This window comes from Protomyctophum bolini (assembly GCF_963924005.1).
Source record: "Protomyctophum bolini genome assembly, chromosome: 4".
Classification (NCBI taxonomy): Eukaryota; Metazoa; Chordata; class Actinopteri; order Myctophiformes; family Myctophidae; genus Protomyctophum; species Protomyctophum bolini.
This window is the reverse complement of record NC_137865.1, coordinates 30,670,577-30,690,657: the sequence shown is the minus strand read 5'-3', so window position 1 is coordinate 30,690,657 and position 20,081 is coordinate 30,670,577. Positions and strand designations below refer to the sequence as shown.

The following is a 20,081-nucleotide window of genomic DNA, read 5'->3' as shown; positions in this document are numbered from 1 at the left end:
TGAAGTCGGTGGGGCTAACGGTTCTCCAGTTACGTGGATTACAACCGTACACACAGACAGACAGACAGACAGAGACGTGGTGCATTTATAGTTAGATTATTATTATTTCTTGCGCAAGCAGAGAGCGCACGTAATCGGCTGCGTATTATCATGCAAGTCAGATTCAGATTCCTTTTTTTGCCATTGTGTAAAACACATAGGAATTTGCTTTGACATTTGTGTGTGTGCATTCCATTTTCCTTTTTTTTTTTTTTTTACATATAACAAATAAAACAAACACAAATACAACACCGTGTACCAAGTACTGTAATCGGCTGCGTATGTCGGTTGTATGTCGATGTTGTCCGTTGGCCAATCAGGGATCAAGGTTCAAGGTTCTGACATTACAAACACTTAAAATATTTGGGCATGCCTGACACCGAACTCCATAGGAATAAAGGGACACAGAGAGACAGATACAGATATCTCCATATATGGGCATAAAAGGGACACAGACAGATGGGTGGAACGGGTACTCCGACACGGGTACAACGGGTATTGCACAGCGGGGTGGGGCATGGATCTCCAACTTCCATCGTTATCGACTCTGTGCTCTACAGCCGAGCATGGTCTAGTTTTATTAAATAGTAGTTTAGTATCGGTGGTGACACTGGTGGTATAGTATTTAGAGTGGTACTGATAATGATATTTAGCATTAATATAGAGAGGATATACTCCTTGGTCAGCATTGTTGACACAGACCCAGCAACAGCTCTAACCCCCACATTGTTCATAATTTAGGCAAGAAAGCCTTAGTTAGATTATTTCTTGGTTTTGTCAATCAGGGAAGGGGGAGCAGCTTCATACCCCTCCATTCTATTAAGTTTGACCGGCATCTAGCCTTCTTTTGTTTCATCATTCATCAAGTTTTTGTTTTTCTCCTCAATGATTACCTTTAGTTATTATTTGGTTAATAAAACCTTAAAACTTTCCATTTGTGGTGTCCTATAATTTATGTTGGGGTCTCCACTCTTGAGCCACTTAAGTGCTCACTGCGTTCGCAATCATTTGGAGACTGTAACAAGCATTAACATGGAATTTGAGATAAGTCTCCCTAATGTTTAATTTACTTGTTGAGTTGAGCTGCCATGTCTTTGATATGCACTAAGACAATTGATTTTTCTCATTGTGTGGATTATGTTAATGGCAGCAGATGGCAGGGTGGGGCAATCCCTGGTGTACATTGTGCTGACAATTCAACCCTGCTTCCAGTCATCATTTGACAGGGGCATGGGATGCTTTACACTACAGCACTGAACCAAACCAAAGACTGCTTAGCCATGCAATCTTTGGTTGTGTGTGTGTTTTTACGTTGACCACCTCAGTGCAATACAACAGAAGTCCTGGCCTTGACCATTATACCTGAGAATCATGAAAAGATCCAGATAGATTACTTCTTGAAGGTTCTTAGATACAATTTTGGTTTATAACACGACTATAAAATCTAATCTGAGTGGACCTGGTGAGACGTAGGAGGGGCCCAGACAGGAGTCAACCCACAGAGCCTAATCCTTCCATGCGCCAGAAGCGTACCTCCCTGGTAGAGTAGTTCTGGAGTATTTCCAACGGATTGTGTGGCCCTGTCTTTCCCTAATGGGACTGATCGAGGGTAGCTACCATTCTACCATTAGTCTAAGGGTGGCACAAGAGAAAAGGTCATAGGGTTACTAAAATCAGTAGAGAGAATGATTGTCCTCAACATGGGTGTGTATCCTAGGAACAAAATGAATGGAAGGTACATGAGGTCATGTGACTGGACAGTGGACACCAGGGCTCATAGACATAAAGGTAGACGCCTCTTCCGGCTCTGGGGCGGATGCTCTCAAGAGAGGGCAAGCTTCTGTGTTGGTGCCAGGGAACATAATGAAAGGAAGGGACGTGAGTCACGTGACTGGAGGCCGCCATGACGCTCATGTCTCTGTCCTCTATGGGCGCACTTCGATCCACCCTTTGTGTGAGACAGTTCGCTCCAAGGAACTGCAGCGACCAATGAGGCATCTATTATTTTAATTATCTATGGTGCATCCACACAGTAGATTCACGAAGATGCCAGTTGCCGCTTAGAGCAGGAGTCTCTCCAGGTTTTAGAACGGCTGGTGGATGGAAATGAAGCTCCACCCACGCGGCAACTTGCAGTGCCAGCCAGAGAAACAGAAACGCTTTGCAGACGGCGGTGCAAGTTACAGCATGGGTGGAGCTTCATTTCCATTCACCAGCTGTCTAAAAACCAGGAAGAGATTCCTGCCACTCGCAGGATCTGGCATCTTCGTGACTCTTCTGTGTGGATGCAGTCTCTGGGCAAGTTTTCTTCTAATAACTTGCTTTTCGACGTGCACAGTACATCATTTTATTGAGGCATCTAAACAGCGGCAGATATCGCAAGATGTGGTTGCCAGACAGAGAATGATGGACAGTCTTGCGATACTTGGCACGTTCAGAAACGTACTTTGTGCTCTTTAGATATACCTCTACAAAATTGCACAGTGTACCCATCGAAAAGCAACACAGCAGACAATAATGTATAACTTTTCTCTATCTATGCCAAGGACAGGGATGCTATACACTTTGCTGTATTGTATTATTTGATCCATTCCATTTGTACAATCTCATTTGAAGGTCGATTTGGATATCTGGTGGTCCCCAGACCAAACGATGAAAGACAGTGCATTAGATTGCAGACCTAGTATTCTTTTGTCAATGATTGCATGGTAAAGGATTATGCCAGTTATGCCACAAAACATGGCATCAAATTCATGCCCTTGCATCTTGAGACACCTGTTACTAATACACAAAGAGGCCACCTACCACTTATAAAAAGTTAATCTCACTCTTTGACAATAGCTGACATTCAAGGAGATTATACATAAAGCTGCTTAGTCTGATGCATAGATTTGTGAACTCGAATTCAAGGGCATCCACTCAAGGGCAGTAACAAAGTATGCCATGTGCAGTGAGAGTTCCATTTGCAAGTCTTGCATCCCAAATTCCCAATGTGCAGTGCACTGGACATTGATTCCTAATCAACTTTATGCTGTATAGAAAAAAATTCAAATACTCTTAGACAATTCAATGGAAAAAACACTCTTTCATTCACGGTTGCTCATCTTCATCCATGTCCACTGCAGTAGGCTTAGGCTAATACATTGTCCAGTCACCTGTGGTGCTGCTGTCACTGAAATTATTTATCCTTAAAGCAGTAGTAGCCCACAGTCTCTATCTTCGCACTACCTTCATGGCAGTTGGCCATTTAATTTGTGACTGGATCCATTACAGTAAAGTGTAAACGATCGGAGAACAGTTGAGCTCCATCCCAGTGCTCAGGAGAGGAGGAGTCTGACAGTCATCCGCTCTTGGGCCCAACCTCACCGACTACAGATTCCGCTGAGGGCAGCAACACCTCACTGCAGGACCTGCAGTTGGGGTGTCAGAGATCTAGATCGAGACAGGGACGGTCACGCAGAGCTTAACTCATATTTCATCCTCACTGTGACACAAATCCTAGTTAATACCCGTTACCGGGTCACATATCCGACTTCCGGCATAATGATATACACTATATGGTTGTGTGCGCCATCATTGCCTATATTACAAGTTTAAATTCTCAAATGTGCTGATATTCTGGAACATAAAATTGCCACATAGGCACACAAAAGATCCAGAAATGTGTCCTGCACCATGTCAATTATTTTATTGTTTGCAGTTTAAGTTTTGGTGTGGGGATGGAGATGATCAGCTTTCCCCAGACATGCAGGTGAGGTAATCCAGTCCATGTAGCTTCTATTTCTCAGGCCGGCAGGCTCTAATTTATGTAACCCACTTGCTGCGGTAGTGGTTCTCAACCTTTTCTGGATCAGGGCCCCACTTGAAAATCGACCCACTCATCTGACTACTGAGCTGTTAAGTGGACAGACAGCTGGGAATGGGTTGCTTGCATTTTCAGAGCATGTTTATTTTAACAATCAATCAATCGATTGTGGCCGGCTTGGATCAATGGGAGTAACATATAATTATATAATTTATAATTGATCAGTATCACAACGAAAACTCACTTTTCAAAGTTTAAAATAACCAATACCATGTTTTTTTTACATGTTTTTCTATCTTAATATTTTGCCAATCATTTGGGGTCCCACTTGCAATATCCCCCCGTCCACCACTGGACCACAGTGTCATTCAGCATTACTTAGATTAGATGTAATAATGTAAGGTTAAGCATTTTTATTGTGTGATTTACAGTTTGTGTAATTACGACAGATTCTGTCAGCACCACTGCCCATAACATGTTGTTCTGGGTTTCCCGAACGCATTTAGTGTAAGACTTGTAGTGCCGCACATGCTCAGATGCCCTCTGAACATAGACATTCCGTGCATAGATGTGCCAAGCAATGGTAGGCCTCAGGTCTACCATTCTGAAATTCAATTTAATAATATTTGGACTGCTGGACAGCTGACAGTAGGCCTCAGGCCTACCATTGCCTGGACCATCTATGCACGGAATGTCTATGTTCACAGGCTTCTGTGTGTGGCCTAGAGAGCATCTGAGCATGTGCAGCACTACAAGTCTTACACTAAATGTGTTCGGGAAACCCAGCCGTTAGTGGGAATAAACAAAGAACGACCTGGGAGGAATGTTCTAAGAAGAACAAAACCGAGTTCCTGTTTCTACACAAAAAAGTAGGTGGTACCCCCAGAGGCAAAAACAAAGGGAACACATATTTTAACTGGATGGGTAAAGCACTTTAGATTAATTAGGCATTTCAAATTAGAATTCCTAAAAATACTGTCTGGGAAAGATATATCGCTGTGTGTGTGTGTGTGTGTGTGTGTGTGTGTGTGTGTGTGTGTGTGTGTGTGTGTGTGTGCACGTGCCACATGTGCACGCGTCTCTGTGTGTGTGACTGATCCAATGAGAAAATGAGTTCTGAGGTCAAATAGCTCTATCAAACAAGCCCTTCAAAATATTTAATCCTTTTATACACTCATTTAGGCTAACAGAGAGGGCTCTGTTTTGGATACAAACCCTAAAAACCAGTAAGACGCGCAAACGCGGGAAGCGAACGCAGCTCGTACATATTTGGGTTTTTTTAAGATTTATTTTTAAGTTATTATTTTTTTAAGTTAAGTTATTTTTAAGTTAAGTTTTTAACTTAGCCATAACCATATAAGGAGTCCCCAAAGCAGCTATACGTCCAAATATGGAGTGTGTTGCATCAATCACAAACAAATCACTCAGCTCCATATATGGGCACAAAGGGGGGGACACACGGACGGACACACACACACACACACACACACACACACACACACACACACACACACACACACACACACACACATGATCTCCTAGGTCTCATAGTAAGTGCTCATTGCGTTCGCAATCAAGAGTGCTGTAATAAGGATTTTAGACATAAAAGAAGAAAAGAAAATTAAAAAGGCAAATTAAAAACTGAGCAGGAAAAAAATAATACTAGTGCTGTTCAGTATTTATACCACCTGACCAGCCATTGGTTGTAGTATAAAAGAACAATATGGACGTGTTTTTATCCACTGGCTTGGAAAAGAAAACAGCAAATGACTGACCTTTAATTAGCAGTATATTGTGCATGGGTCACTAATTGGGCAGCCTGGGCTTTCAGAGAGCAGCCACCATATGGTAGAAGAATAGACTTGAAGTCTACTCACGACACTAAGTATGAATCAGCTGGCTTAAGGGTCAACTCTTTGGTGCTCTTTCAACCTTAGCACTAATTGTTTTTCTTCTCATCATCCCCTTCCATGATCCCTCTCAAGGAGGGAGACCATGTTTGGTGGTGGCATAAGCTTCTTTGTTGATTTGGGATAGTAGCGTTCTCCCAATGCCACATGGAAAGAGATAGCACTGCTAATTTGGACAGGACCAAAGCAATACAATGCTGAAACAGTCTATAAGGTCATTTCCATTTGCTTTTGTCAACATCCCAGTAGAGCAAATTTAAATAGGAAATAATGAGACAACTAAGATAACATTACTGTTTTACTGGCAACTAGATGCTCAAGCAAGTGCATTAGATACAAATCTAGATTAGTATGACTTACACTGACTCATACGGAAAACAAGAATGGATTAGTTGGTGGAGGCAGAAAACCTGTCTGAGCTCTGAGGGAGATAAGATATAAGAGTAGAAAATTAGATGAAAGCAGGGAAAATAAAATTAATTATGTTAAAACATTCAGCCACAGCATTACACATCATGGGAAAAAAAGTTAAAAAAAAAACATAACAATACAGCACAACTCAAAGCAATTTGATTCAAAGTGCGGGCTTTAAAAAACCAAAACACACAGACTGGATATTTCCTTGTCCTTTTTCATTGTTAACACTTGTTGAGTGTGGTTCTGCCTCTGAGTGGTGTGACTGATTGATCCACCCTTATGGACAGTAAAGATTAAGGGGATGACAAATCAGTATTTGCTTACACAGCGCCTGGTACTAATCTTCTTGTCTTCCTTCAGAGAGCCCCCAGACGACACAGGCTCACACGATCAGTCTGGCACATAGAAAAGGAAGAGGTGGCAGACCCACTTCTGTACAAACAACGGAGGCCACTGACCCGGGACAGCAGCACAGGACCAAACACTTGATGCACTCCAGGAGTTACTCCCCGAGTATCTCTGTGCAAGGTGTGGACAGCATTGGTGGACAGTACTAGAATATTCTTGTTTTGGCAGAACATCTATTTCTGTCATTCTCAACTTAAAAGGTTGCTTTGAGATTCTCAGGAAAGACTGCATAGAGGACAGAATTGTATTAGAGTATTTCAAAGAATACATTCACATCTCACAATGGAGGACCACATGGCCAAGATCAACATGTTACCTTCTTCCAACTCGAAGGACTCACGACAACACAACACAGATGCTGCTCAAGCAGGTGAGCCAGAAACAAAAATGTGTTGCAGTTTCACTTCTGAAACGAACTATGATCCGAGTTACTCAATCTTGCTCTCTTCGGCTAAAGCTCTAGCTCCGGGGAAATCACCACCTCAAGGCCTGTTGTGTAAAGTTTGCTCTGACACAAGCAGTGGGAAACACTATGGCATCTATGCCTGTAATGGATGCAGTGGCTTCTTTAAACGCAGCGTGAGACGCAGACTAATCTACAGGTGAGGACGGGGATACACATGTCTACAAAAAAACAACAGTTATGCTGAAATTATTCTCTGTCATACAATGGTGTCGCTCACCAGATATAGCTGATCTAAAAGCTCACAATGTGTCACATTCCTGGCAAATCATAATACAGGTAGATATTGGTTAATTAGAACATGGCTCTGGTCAAAACTCACAGGTGTCAGGCTGGAACTGGTATGTGCCCAGTTGACAAGGCTCATCGCAACCAGTGTCAAGCATGTCGACTGAAGAGGTGCCTCCAAGCTGGCATGAACAAAGATGGTGAGTAGAAAATGAGCCTACAGTGGAAAATAGACTCCCCACCCCAGTCATACATACTGTACCCCAGTAATATATGTTTCAAAATGAGCAAAAATACATTTTGGAGAAAAGACATTTGGAATGTTCAAAAGAAAGAAAGAAATGTATTCTGAAAACATACTACATACTACTTTTCATGTTTTGAAACATTCAGTATCAGTGTAATAAGGGTATGATTCTTTTTTGGATGTCCATGTGTCAAAGTGTATTCCTATTTGTTCACAGCTGTGCAGAATGAGCGTCAGCCTCGGAGCACAGCGCAGGTCAGCCTGGACTCCATTAATATGGACGCAGAAAAGGAGCACCTGGCTACGACAAGGGAGCCCACATACTCCATCATCAGTAGACCACTGGTCAACACCTCCATCACACCTCCTGCCCCCACAAAGCCCAGCGACGGCCCACAAAACAACCACCGCCTCATGGTCAGCCTACTTACTGCTGAGACTTGTGCCAAACTGGAGCCTGAGGATGGTGAGACCATGCAGGGATATGTGAAGATGGAGCATGGTTTATTATAAGGATGTCAGGCAGAAACCTTGTATCTATCTTTTTATGCTTTTTAAATAATTTATGGCCTGTTTTATACATCGTTGACGGTGTATGACAGTTTTGTGTAAAAGTAGCGAAAATAACCGATCTACAAGCTGACAACACGTTGCAATGTGACAATTTTAGAAAATTTTGAAAACACTTCAGTGTTAACACATTCAGGTAGAAAGTCGGGTTAAGTCTGTCTGTAGGTTTTATAAACATTTAACCGATAAAACATTAACAAGAGCTTGTGACTACACACACACAAGGCTCGTGCCCGGCAGGGATAAAATGTGTCTAGGGATCGCTGTATGATTTCCCTGACTCTCTTTCTCTGTGCTTTGCAGTGGAAGAGAATATTGACGTGACAACGAATGAGCCAGAGAGAGATAGGCCACCCTCTGAATGTCGCTCGTCTTCCTTGTACAACTCCTGCTGCCCAGAGAGTGTGTATGAGACATCAGCTCGTCTCCTCTTCATGTCTGTCAAATGGGCAAAGAACCTGCCTGTTTTCTCTCACTTGCCATTCAGAGACCAGGTAAGGTTTGTTTTTATTTGATATACTTTGTTGTAAATTGTAATTTACACTCAAATGTAATCCTGCACCACTTCCCGTGGTGGACAGTACCGGTAACTAAGTACAGTATTTCCAATTTCCAATACTTTTACTTCTACTCCACTACATCTCCAAGGCACATTTTGTACTTTTACTCCACTACATTTATTTGAAAACTTTAGTTACTATTACAAAACAGTAACCACTTCAGCCCTATTGCAGCTTGTAGATCTGCTATTTTCAAAAGCTTTTTATACATTTGAAAAATTGAAATGGGACATTCTACACGAATGATTACTTCTACTTTTGGTACTTTAAGTACATTTTTGAAGCCAATACTTTTGTACTTTTACTCAAGTACATTTTAAATTCCTGACTTTTACTAAAAAAAAGTACTTTTTCCACCATTGTAATTTACACTCAGATGTATTCCTGCGTCATTTCCAGGTGATCCTGCTGGAGGAAGCTTGGAGTGAGATGTTTCTGCTGTGTGCCATCCAGTGGTCCTTACCCTTGGACAGCTGCCCCCTCCTGTCTCTGCCAGAACTGTCCCCCACGCAGAGTTCCAAAGGCAGCCTCCCCTCCAATGACCTGCGTATCCTAGAGGAGGTCTTTAATCGCTTCAAGAGCCTGGCTGTTGATCCCACTGAGTTTGCCTGTCTCAAAGCCATTGTACTCTTCAAGCCAGGTGAGCCAGCATATTGCTTTGCTATTTTCTTTTTTTTGGCGTGGGTGGTCATTGTAACTAACATCAGTTGTGTGACTTCATTGCAGAGATTCGAGGTCTGAAAGACCCAGAACAGGTGGAAAATCTGCAGGACCAGTCACAGGTGCTGTTGGGTCAGCACATCCATTCTGTATACCCAGCCCAAGCTGCCAGGTACACCCAATAATAATAAAAAGGGCTTTAACCCCATTAAGACTTGGAACGCATCCGTGTCGCCTTAGCTTTTAAAAACTTTAACTATTATTTAAAACTTTAGCCGTTGAAAATAGCAGATCCACAAGCCACTGAGTGCCGTGCTATGAGCTTGAAGATATTCTATTTTTGATAAATCGTGAAAACGTGTGCAAATCTTTGAATCTATATTCTTTCACAGCAATCATTAATATTGGTGGGTCCCTGCAACAACATATTTTCAGATGGGGGGGGGGTCTGCGGCCAAATATAGATAATTCTGGGGGTCCTTGACATGAAACTGTGAGAACCACTGATATAGAAACATATAGGTTTTTCAGAAAACCATCATGATTTAGAAGACATTTGTAGAATCAGGTCTTAATGGGTTAATGACACCTACAGTGTGTGTGTGTGTGTGTGTGTGTGTGTGTGTGTGTGTGTGTGTGTGTGTGTGTGTGTGTGTGTGTGTGTGTGCGTGTGTGTGTGTGTGTGTGTGTCTCTGGGCACACTTTAGCGGACAGCCGCAGACAGAAGAAGCTGTGTTTTACGTCATTTTCACTCTCCTCCGCGGCAGTCAGCCACGGAGGTGGAGTTTCTTTTCCATCCACCAGCTATCTAAAAACTCGGAAATGACGTAAAACACAGCTTCTTCTGTCCGCGGCTGTCCGCTAAAGTGTGCCCAGAGGGTCTGTGTGTGTGTGTGTGTGTGTGTGTGTGTGTGTGTGTGTGTGTGTGTGTGTGTGTGTGTCATTTATTATGAAAACAAAATCATAATTTTGTTGTTGTTCAGGTGTGGAAGACTTTTGCTGTTGCTGCCATCCCTCCATTTGGTCAGCTCAGAAAGGATAGAGCAACTGTTCTTTCACAGGACCATTGGAAACACACCCATGGAGAAGCTGCTTTGTGACATGTTCAAAAACTAAATGAGCCCCATGCAGAAACGCAGTGGTTTTATAAAGCCAGCTCTCAAAATACATCTTGTTCCAGGAATTTTATTTCATGCTGTTTTTCTTAAAGTCATAATTAAATAATGCAAAAATGATGAGCCACCGCCCACCACCATAAGTCACAGACCACACACTGCAATACAATCAATAATTTGGTTTCCTTGTTTTTAATGTTACAAAATTTTTGCTTTTGCTATATTGAAGGAATTATTTATTTATAGATGCTGGAAAGTAGGAAATATTATGTGTTGTGTAATTTTTAATTTTGAATATGTATTTTTAGTAAATAAAAATAAACGAATACCTTTATTTGGTGTCAGTTATTGTTCTTGTGCAATGTGCACTGTGTTCATCCCTGATCATCGATTTGTTCTCAAGAGGAAGATTTCCTCCTAATCAGCTTATTTTATGAAGCTACATCACAAGTAGAGGACAGTCAGGGCACAGGTTAATCTTACTAGAGAATCTCTGCAGTGCTTTTTTAGAAGCAGAGGGTGGCGGTAATGCACCAATGTAACGCTAAGCACCACATACATAGTCTGATAGTCAACGCTCGATACACTCGATAGCCATCAGTAAAACCAAAGAAGAGTGGGGAATAAATAAACCAAGGACTGAAATAAACACGGAAGTGGACAACATTGACACTGGCCATCCAAGCAGCTCGTTTTTGTGCAGACAACCCGTCAGCAAATGTCTAAGAAATGGTTAAGTATAATATAGTAATAGTATATAATGTATCGAATTTGAGTAGTGCGTGGTGACGATGTCTAGCAGCTACCACTACCAGTCCCTTCAACAGAGCGACACAAGAAGACACCCAGGATTGTTCGTGGAAAGAGAGAGTCAGTCCCACCAACATAAAGGACACTCTTTTGACTATATACCTAAAGTCACTGACAACGACTTCACCGGTAGGTAACAGTTATTATAGGCCAGGGTATATCCCAATCCCACAAATAACCCGTAGTGGCTACGTTAATTTATCATAATAGACAGTTGTAAATTGTTAGCCATGGTTCACAACTTCACATGATATTCGTGCTTACGACGAGCATGTTTAAGTGCTAAGCACTTCGGGTCACGGGTGTGACTGTCATGGACTGGACTGGTAACTGTGTATATGCGACTCGAAATATAAGGCGCTTACCTTGATGCCCCAAATGTTAGAGAGGCCTGTGGGGTGCTTGTGCAATGTTACAGTCCGTAGTTTTCAATAAAGAAGTGTTTTAATTTAATCCCGTTTGTGGCCGAACGGCATTGCACCCTTCGTTTTACTTCCTGTTTACGTTGAGCGTAATTCCGGCTGTCACCGGATTCGCCCTCCCACTACCGCCATGTATATTGGGAATTTCCGACAGAATCGGCCACAAACGGGATTAAAACATTTTCACACTTTCTTCATTGAAACTACGGACTAATACATTGCACAAGCACCCAGCAGGCCTCTCTAATATGTGGGGCATCAGGGCAAGCACCTTATATTTTGCATTTGTACATGTTCGGACAGAGCTCTGGGCTCAGCCTAGCCCCACAAGCAGAACCCAAATGTAGTAAAGTTTCTGACACTTTAATTTCATAAAAGCTTTATGTAGGGTTCCGAGAGGGGCTAGGCTCAGCCTATTGTCCGTTCTCCAACCTCAGGGAAATTAAGCCTCTGTTTAGACTCTCGTAGCCTACAGTAGATTTAAAAAAAATGTCAAACTCGATCCAATACATCTACGAGAGTCTAAAATGTAATCTTAGGCTAAATCCAACAAAGAAAATGCATCATGTGTTGCAGTGATAAAGTAGTATGACTGGTTGACTGCATATTAATCATATAGTACTTTCTACCTCTCTTGTAGATTTGTCACAAGGATGGCTGTCCTGGATCTGCAACCTGATTGTCATTTTCTTGGTCCACATCTTAACCGTTATAAGTTTTCCTATATCAGGATGGTTTGTGTTGAAAGTAAGTGGGCATTCCTCCTATATAAGCTGTTATATTACACACATTTAATTTCATGTATGCCATACTGTACACAGGCTCAGCCATAGATCACCTATGCAGTGTCCCATGTCCTCTAGATTCTAATCCATTTGACAATTCTGGTGGAAAATGTGTTTTAACCCATTTAGGACTGACGTCAAAATTAAAAAATAAATCTTCAAAACCCAAAATGGGTACATCAATTTCCTAAGAGCTTCACCTGGACCACATTCTCATACCCGACTGGGCCTTAAAACATCCTTTTGTGAGCACACATGTATGGGCAGTTTTGGGCACACAGGTGTGTTTGGCACCTGCCAATTGTGTGCTCGATACCTACTGTATGTGCTCACAAAAATCAATTTTCATATGTCCAGACCTGTCGGGTAGGATAATCTGTGTGAAGCTCCTGGAAAAATGTATATATTTGACTTTCAACTGCATGGAACTAGAGAACAATAGCTGACTGAAGGGGTGAGTTGAGTACCCAAGCATCGCTACTACAACTTCTATTTGCCGCCGCGATGACTCTGCTAGTCTGCTACCTGGGAGGGTATGATATGATAGGTCAAAGCCATATAGGGCTAGCCAGTGCAATACAACTTTTAGATCAATCCTAACAAACTCTGTGTTTGGCATTGTCACTAGACGGTTCCTAACTACCAGAGGATTGTTGTGTTCCGTCTGGGACGGATTTGTCCTCCAAAAGGACCCGGAGTTGTCCTTCTGCTGCCCCTCATAGACCAATGGCAGAGGGTAGACCTGCGTACCCGAGCCTTCAACATACCTCCCTGTCAGGTACACCAACATACACATACTTTATTGATCACTGTGGGGAAATTCATTCTCTGCCTTAAGTTAACCCATGTCAATTACAGTGGTGCAGTGCCAGGGGACCTCTCCCTCCACTGTAGCTCCTGGATAAGTCCCACTGTGTTAAGATCCAGCTAAGGGCGCAAACTGGACCCTTTGCTAAATGTAAAGGTAGTCCCGGTGTCTTACAGATGTCTGTAGTTCCGATGGTCTGGAAAAACATAGTCAATTTGTTGAAACGACCTTTAAAGGATCACTTAATTTAAGTTGCAATACGTTGTGAGTTTGTAAATTTGCAAAGAGCTTTTGTGTAGGGGGTGGGGGGGGGGGGGGAGGAGAGTGGACCGAGTGTGGAGCCAACTCAGGTCAAGTTTACAGTATAGTTTTAATTAGGTTTAAGTGGTTAAACCAGCTTTTTGCCAGCCTGCACCAAATTTAACATGGATGCACTATCCTGATCTGGGAATGCCGATGCACGTTTAACATTGTGGCACGTATACAATTAGGAACACGCCTGCATATTAAACTTGGTGAAGGAGAGAAAACAGCAAGGTTTTTTTGCATCTTCTGAAATGCTACCATTCCAGGTGACTACTCGGGATGGTGGTGTGCTGTTGATGGGAGCAGACATTCAGTTCCGAATCTGGAATCCAGTCATGTCGGTGGTGTCTGTCCAGGACCTCAACGCATCGACCAGACTAACATCGCAGAACGTCATGACCCAAAGCCTGGGAAAGAAGACTGTTGGAGAAATCCAAACTGAGAGAGTGAAGCTGGGGGAATACCTTGGGGTGAGGACAAGAAGCTTCTTCAGAGTTAAATTAAACACTTTCCACCTGGTGTTTCAACCTGGTGTCCCTATTTTGGGCATCTCATTATAGGTGAACATCTTCAAAATGAGTTTGTAGATCATCTATTTTCACTATTCATCTTACAACGAAGTATCTTACTTTGAACTTTAAAGTAAGATACTTCATTGTACGATGAAAGAAAAGTTTAAAGCTTACCGAATTTGTTTACCTACTGACTGTTCAGTCTTAATTAATTTAAACCAACTATTTTTCTCACAGGTGGACATCAATGAGATGACCCGGTCCTGGGGTCTGGAGGTGGACAGAGTGGAGCTGGCAGTGGGATCTTTACTAAAGGCCCCACAGGAGGGCCCCTCAGGGCCTTTCATTATGCCTCCCTCAGTGCCTGGGCTGGAGGGCCTTGCTGGCCCCATTCAGCAGCTGGCCATGCACTTTATGGGTCAAGGTGGACTTCTTCAGCCTCAGAAAGGTGCTGCAACACACTCATGCTGCTTTCACACTGGCAGATGGAACATATACAAAGATGCAAAGCTACACAGCGTATTTATATCTGAAGTTGAAACCAGCTCAATGTTTTTGTAGCTTTTGCAGCAACTACAAACGTCTGATGCATCTTTGCATCTTCATGTCGCTGGCTTCCAATGACAAATGACAATGAATGGTAGACTGTATCTTTGCATCTGCCCATGTGAACGCAGCATTAGTCTCCACTCTCCTCCATCTCTTTTCTGTTCTGTTTGTATGACCAGTGTAATAACATGTATCTTATGTCTTGCATTTCCTTAGAGGACAATGTAAGTTTTGTAGATGAGCTTGGAGATGCTCCTCCTCTGCCCGTCATGGCCAGGCCTGGCTCTGTGGAGGAGCTGCTGGGGGTGGTCAAACTGCTGCTGTCAGACACCTTGGTCAGACGGGTGGGGGCCTGCTTCCAGTTCCACATCAGCTCAGAGGACGGACAATACAAAAGCTATTATGTGGATCTGAGTCAAGGTGACCATTCAACCAGGTTGCATTAAAAATGTCAACGGATGTAACGGATTACTAAATCATCTTCATATAATTATAGAGTAATCTAAGTAATGTCATCTGATTACTTTAAATTACAAAAAAAAAAAATACTATACACCATTACATGAAAAAATCAGAAGTTTACTGAAAGTAATCTCATCACATTACTTATGGTTACTGACTTGTAAAATGAAAATTTCCGAAAATATAAAAGATAATTAAAACAAAGTGCACTTCTTTGACCTATTTTAGTTTTTGTCTTTTTAAAGGAAAAGAAAATAGGAGGGCAGCAGCCAGAGGCTATGGATGACTATTTGGGGGTCCTTGGGATGGAAAGGTTTAGGAACCCTTGCATTAACTGCCCAATGCCACAAAGCACCCTTAACATTTGTTTTATTGTCTGTGTGCATCATAGGCAGCGGTGCAGCTGATGTAGGCTCCCCGTGCCAGCAGCCAGATGTCACCTTGAATATGTGTGACAGGGATCTACTGGCCATGTTTGAGGGCAGCCTGAGACCATATGCTGCCTACACCAGTGGGAGACTGAAAGTCCAGGGAGACCTGAAGACTGCAATGAAGTTGGAGGAAATCATAAAGTTACTTAGGCAATAGCTGTGGCAGTGTCCTAGTGAATCAACCACTTCAGTTAGAAGGTCCAAATTTCAGTCTTTGCTGCAGCCATGTGTCTTGTGGAAGAGTTTCTGAGTATGGCACTGCACTGTACTCCTTGTTCACATATTGCCTTAGTTGACTTGACAAATATATAATGTAGGCTCCAATTTCTATCCAAATGAGCTTACATGTTATTATTTATTTCAACAAGGAATTGGACTGCTAGTTATTTGACTAAAATAACTTCAGAATGCAATTACTGTAACTTGTGTTTTTATCTATTTATAGGTGTTTTCTATCGTGTAATGCAAATTAATTGCAGTTTAATGTTTTATTTATTATAAATCAGACATTGATGTGGAAATTAGTCAGACATGAGATAAAGCAACCTTTTCAGTTCCAACTATGAACAGTTCAAACCATGTAAGAATCACAGAAGCAGAGCAGAGGTATTAATATCAGCTAGTACTCTTACAGGGTGGTATATAAGAATGCACAACATGCAATGCTTCCTTTTGAAATGTATGTCAATACTCCAAACAGCATTAAAAAGTGCACTTCTATATTTGTGTCTGTGTTTGTACAGTACCAAAACAAAGATTTGAAACATCAGTTTCAGAGTCTCTTATTCTTTCTTTGTTTTGCGGGGCGCTATAGTCCCTCCAATGCATGGCTTTTGGAAATCACGTCATATGCTAGCCAAGTCTATGGACTTGTGATGTTTGTTTAGGGCAGTAAATGACAACGTGAGACTCCATCTGGCTGATATAAATACTGCCCTCGCTGCACCCCTCACTTCACATGAATGTGATTTTTTATTTCTGTGACGGTTCTATATCACAAGTAACTGATTTTTATTGTGTGTGAAATAGACCTCTTTGCTATTTGAGTAAAAGTCATGTCACTTTTGTGGAACATAATGTCAGTTGAGGTGTTTTCTGGGACACTTCCCAGGATCGCAGATGCATTTTGGTTATTTTTCCACCCAATGTCTTTGGAAATCTTGATGACTAGACATTACAAATGTCTATTCTCATCTCATTTAGTTTACCGTTTACAAACAGGTGGAATGGCACTGACTTATGTTGATGACAGTCACATTGTCACGGTTGTTGCTTGGTAACTCGATAGTTTTCCACAGGACAGTTGTAACCATAGCAGTGGCCTGTATATGTTACTGTATAATTGATCAGTTACGACTCCGAGAGTGAAAACATGGAGCAGGTAAGATGAGTTGTATTGAAACCATTTGCTTTTTATGTTGTTCCAAATAGTTTGCTGTTCCAATTTGCATAATGTGTTTCTTTAGGACTGTGTTGCCGGACTGTACTTTTTTTAAATGTGTATCTGAATTCTGAAGTTGAAACCAGCTAAATGTTTTTGTAGCTTTTGCAGCAACTACAAACGTCGGGTGTATCTCTGCATCTTCATGTCGCTGGCTTCCATTGACAAATGACATTGAATGGTAGACTATCTTTGCATCTGCCCGTGTGAACGCAGCATCAGTCTTCACTCTCCACCATCTCTTTTCTGCTCTGTTTGTATGACTGCAGTGTAATAACATGTATCTTATGTCTTGCATTTCCTTAGAGGACAATGTACGTTTTGTAGATGAGCTTGGAGATGCTCCTCTGACCGTCATGGCCAGGCCTGGCTCTGTGGAGGAGCTGCTGGGGGTGGTCAAACTGCTGCTGTCGGACACCTTGGTCAGACGGGTGGGGGCCTGCTTCCAGTTCCACATCAGCTCAGAGGACGGACAATGCAAAAGCTATTACTTGGATCTGAGTCAAGGTGACTGTCACGGGGCAACCCGTGCCCTATATACAAACACACATGAAACTGTTGCCTATAACATGCAAGGACTATTGTTTTAACCTTTATGGAAATTGTAATCACTGATTGGTTAGTTGTCTCTCCTGCACTGCTGGTGGCATTTCCCTTGATGAGGAAGGGGCCAAGTGCTATGCAGGAGAGGGCTGTTTCTCCTTATGCTTTGAGTAATTGTCATTGAGTGTTCATTCTGTTTTATACTTGTTTATTTGTAACACATTATTTAGAATGTTTAGGTTACTGTGTATTCAAGGTGTTATTTATGGAAGTATTTATATTGAAAGTATTTATTGAGAAGAAATGGTGCTAATTGATTCTGTGGCCTGTGGTAGGATCCACTCCTATTTAAGGGAGGCTGCAGGGACAGACAAGTTAGTTGGATGTGGGCATTGACACAAATAACATCCCTGAGGGAGAGCTACAGGGCCTTGTGTGATCAGGGTACAGCCTGAAGAGAGCTCTCATCCTGTTTGTGTTTTGTTATTGTTAAGGAGTGTTGCCTAAGTATTTAGGGTTAGGGTTAGTTGCCAGTATTACAGTTTGCTATTGATAATTAGTGCACTGAACAATTCTGTACGACTGGACTTTTGGTGGAGGAGTTTGGGGAGAATAAACGCCCTTAACTACCAGTCCTGACTGTTCTTGGAGCCTTGGCCGTTCGGGCAACTTTACAGTGACCATTCAACCAGGTTGCATTAAAAATTTCAACGGATGTAACACATTACATATAATTATAAAGTAATCTAAGTAATGTCATCTGATTAGTTTAAATTACAAAAAAAATACTATACACTATACACATAAGTTACTGAAAGTAATCCCATCACATTACTTATGGTTACTGACTAAAGACAACCAATTCCAAAATGCTTCGTCACGTAATAGGCACATATGTTGATTGATGATTTGGATGTGACGACAATATGCAATCTGATTCTTTAAATGTATTGGCTTTAAAAAAAATCTAATCATGTGGATCTCGGGACCCACATGGGAATGATGTGGCTCCATTGTGGATCTCGGATGCACATTGTAGGCTATCCACAATTGTATCTACAATGTTGCCAGCTTGTGTCTATGTATCTATGACGTATGACTAGAAATTTGTTTGGCAATTTTTCAGCCCAGTCAGAGTCCCATTGACTTCCATTATAAAATGAAAGTTACATTTCCGAAAATATAAAAGATGATTATAACAAAGTGCACTTCTTTGGCCTACTGGCAGCTTAACAAAATAAATTTGACTGATGAGTACAGCAGTTTGTAAGCTGAGCTATGGAAAAGCACACTTCACACACAGCCTCGTAGATCAGCTATTTTAGTTTTTGACTTCTTAAAGTAAAAGAAAATAGGAGTGCAGCAGCCAGAGGCTATGGATGACTATTTGGGGGTCCTTGGGATGGAAAGGTTTAGGAACCCTTGCATTAACTGCCCAATGCCACAAAGCACCCTTAACATTTGTTTTATTGTCTGTGTGTGCATCGTAGGCAGCGGTGCAGCTGATGTAGGCTCCCCGTGCCAGCAGCCAGATGTCACCTTGAATATGTGTGACAGGGATCTACTGGCCATGTTTGAGGGCAGCCTGAGACCATATGCTGCCTACACCAGTGGGAGACTGAAAGTCCAGGGAGACCTGAAGACTGCAATGAAGTTGGAGGAAATCATAAAGTTACTTAGGCAATAGCTGTGGCAGTGTCCTAGTGAATCAACCACTTCATTTAGAAGGTCCAAATTTCAGTCTTTGCTGCAGCCATGTGTCCATCTTGTGGAAGAGTTTCTGAGTATGGCACTGCACTGTACTCCTTGTTCACATGCCTTAGTTGACTTTACAAATATATAATGTAGGCTCCAATTTCTATCCAAATGAGCTTACATGTTATAGTTTATTTCAACAAGGGATTGGACTGCTAGTTATTTGACTAAAATAACTTCAGAATGCAATTACTGTAACTTGTGTTTTTATCTATTTATAGGTGTTTTCTATTGTGTAATGCAAATTAATTGCAGTTTAATGTTTTATTTATTATAAATCAGACATTGATGTGGAAATTAGTCAGACATGAGATGAAGCAACCTTTTCAGTTCCAACTATGAACAGTTCAAACCATGTAAGAATCACAGAAGCAGAGCAGAGGTATTCATATCAGCTAGTACTCCTACAGGGTGGTAAATAAGAATGCACAACATGCAATGCTTCCTTTTGAAATGTATGTCAATACTCCAAACGGCATTAAAACGTGCACTTCTATATTTGTGTCTGTGTTAACAGTACCAAAACAAAGAGTCTTTCTTATTTTTTCTTTGTTTTGCAGGGCGCTATAGTCCCTCCAATCATGCATGGCTTTTGGAAATTACGTCATATGCCAGCCAAGTCTATGGACTTGTGATGTTTGTTTAGAGCAGTAAATGACAACATGAGACTCCATCTGGCTAATATAAATATTGCCCTCGCTGCACCCCTCACTTCACATGAATGTGATTTTTTATTTCTGTGACGGTTCTGTATCACAAGTAACTGATTTGTATTGTGTGTGAAATAGACCTCTTTGCTATTTGAGTAAAAGTGATACATAATGTCAGTTGAGGT

General features: G+C 41.8%; 3 protein-coding genes across 3 annotated transcripts; all 3 read left to right on the top strand.

Moving 5' to 3' along the window:
- Nucleotides 1-6,861: 6,861 nt before the first annotated feature.
- On the top strand, nucleotides 6,862-10,423 carry LOC308314541 (photoreceptor-specific nuclear receptor-like; the record flags this gene model as incomplete). The annotated part of the gene is made up of 8 exons (XM_080762171.1): nucleotides 6,862-6,949; nucleotides 7,037-7,181; nucleotides 7,367-7,470; nucleotides 7,735-7,983; nucleotides 8,391-8,581; nucleotides 9,047-9,287; nucleotides 9,374-9,479; nucleotides 10,291-10,423. 8 exons carry the CDS (start codon nucleotides 6,862-6,864, stop codon nucleotides 10,421-10,423), a joined length of 1,257 nt encoding a protein of 418 aa, XP_080618297.1.
- A 605-nt stretch (nucleotides 10,424-11,028) lies between these two features.
- On the top strand, nucleotides 11,029-16,221 carry stoml1 (stomatin (EPB72)-like 1). Its single transcript, XM_080761431.1, has 7 exons — nucleotides 11,029-11,361; nucleotides 12,295-12,401; nucleotides 13,068-13,217; nucleotides 13,820-14,023; nucleotides 14,303-14,513; nucleotides 14,831-15,034; nucleotides 15,468-16,221. The coding sequence occupies exons 1-7, from the start codon at nucleotides 11,214-11,216 to the stop codon at nucleotides 15,662-15,664; spliced, it is 1,221 nt and encodes a 406-aa protein (XP_080617557.1). The 5' UTR covers nucleotides 11,029-11,213; the 3' UTR covers nucleotides 15,665-16,221.
- A 1,083-nt stretch (nucleotides 16,222-17,304) lies between these two features.
- LOC308314540 (stomatin-like protein 1) lies at nucleotides 17,305-19,198 on the top strand (the record flags this gene model as incomplete). The annotated part of the gene is made up of 2 exons (XM_080762170.1): nucleotides 17,305-17,455; nucleotides 18,982-19,198. The coding sequence occupies 2 exons, from the start codon at nucleotides 17,305-17,307 to the stop codon at nucleotides 19,176-19,178; spliced, it is 348 nt and encodes a 115-aa protein (XP_080618296.1). The 3' UTR covers nucleotides 19,179-19,198.
- Between the last annotated feature and the right edge of the window lie 883 nt (nucleotides 19,199-20,081).

Excerpts from the sequence above, each read along its gene's own strand:
- stoml1 (XM_080761431.1), top strand. The coding sequence starts at position 11,214 with ATGTCTAGCAGCTACCACTACCAGTCCCTTCAACAGAGCGACACAAGA. Across the intron at positions 12,402-13,067 it reads CAGGATGGTTTGTGTTGAAA|ACGGTTCCTAACTACCAGAG; the intron begins GTAAGTGGGCAT and ends CATTGTCACTAG. Across the intron at positions 14,514-14,830 it reads ACTTCTTCAGCCTCAGAAAG|AGGACAATGTAAGTTTTGTA; the intron begins GTGCTGCAACAC and ends GCATTTCCTTAG.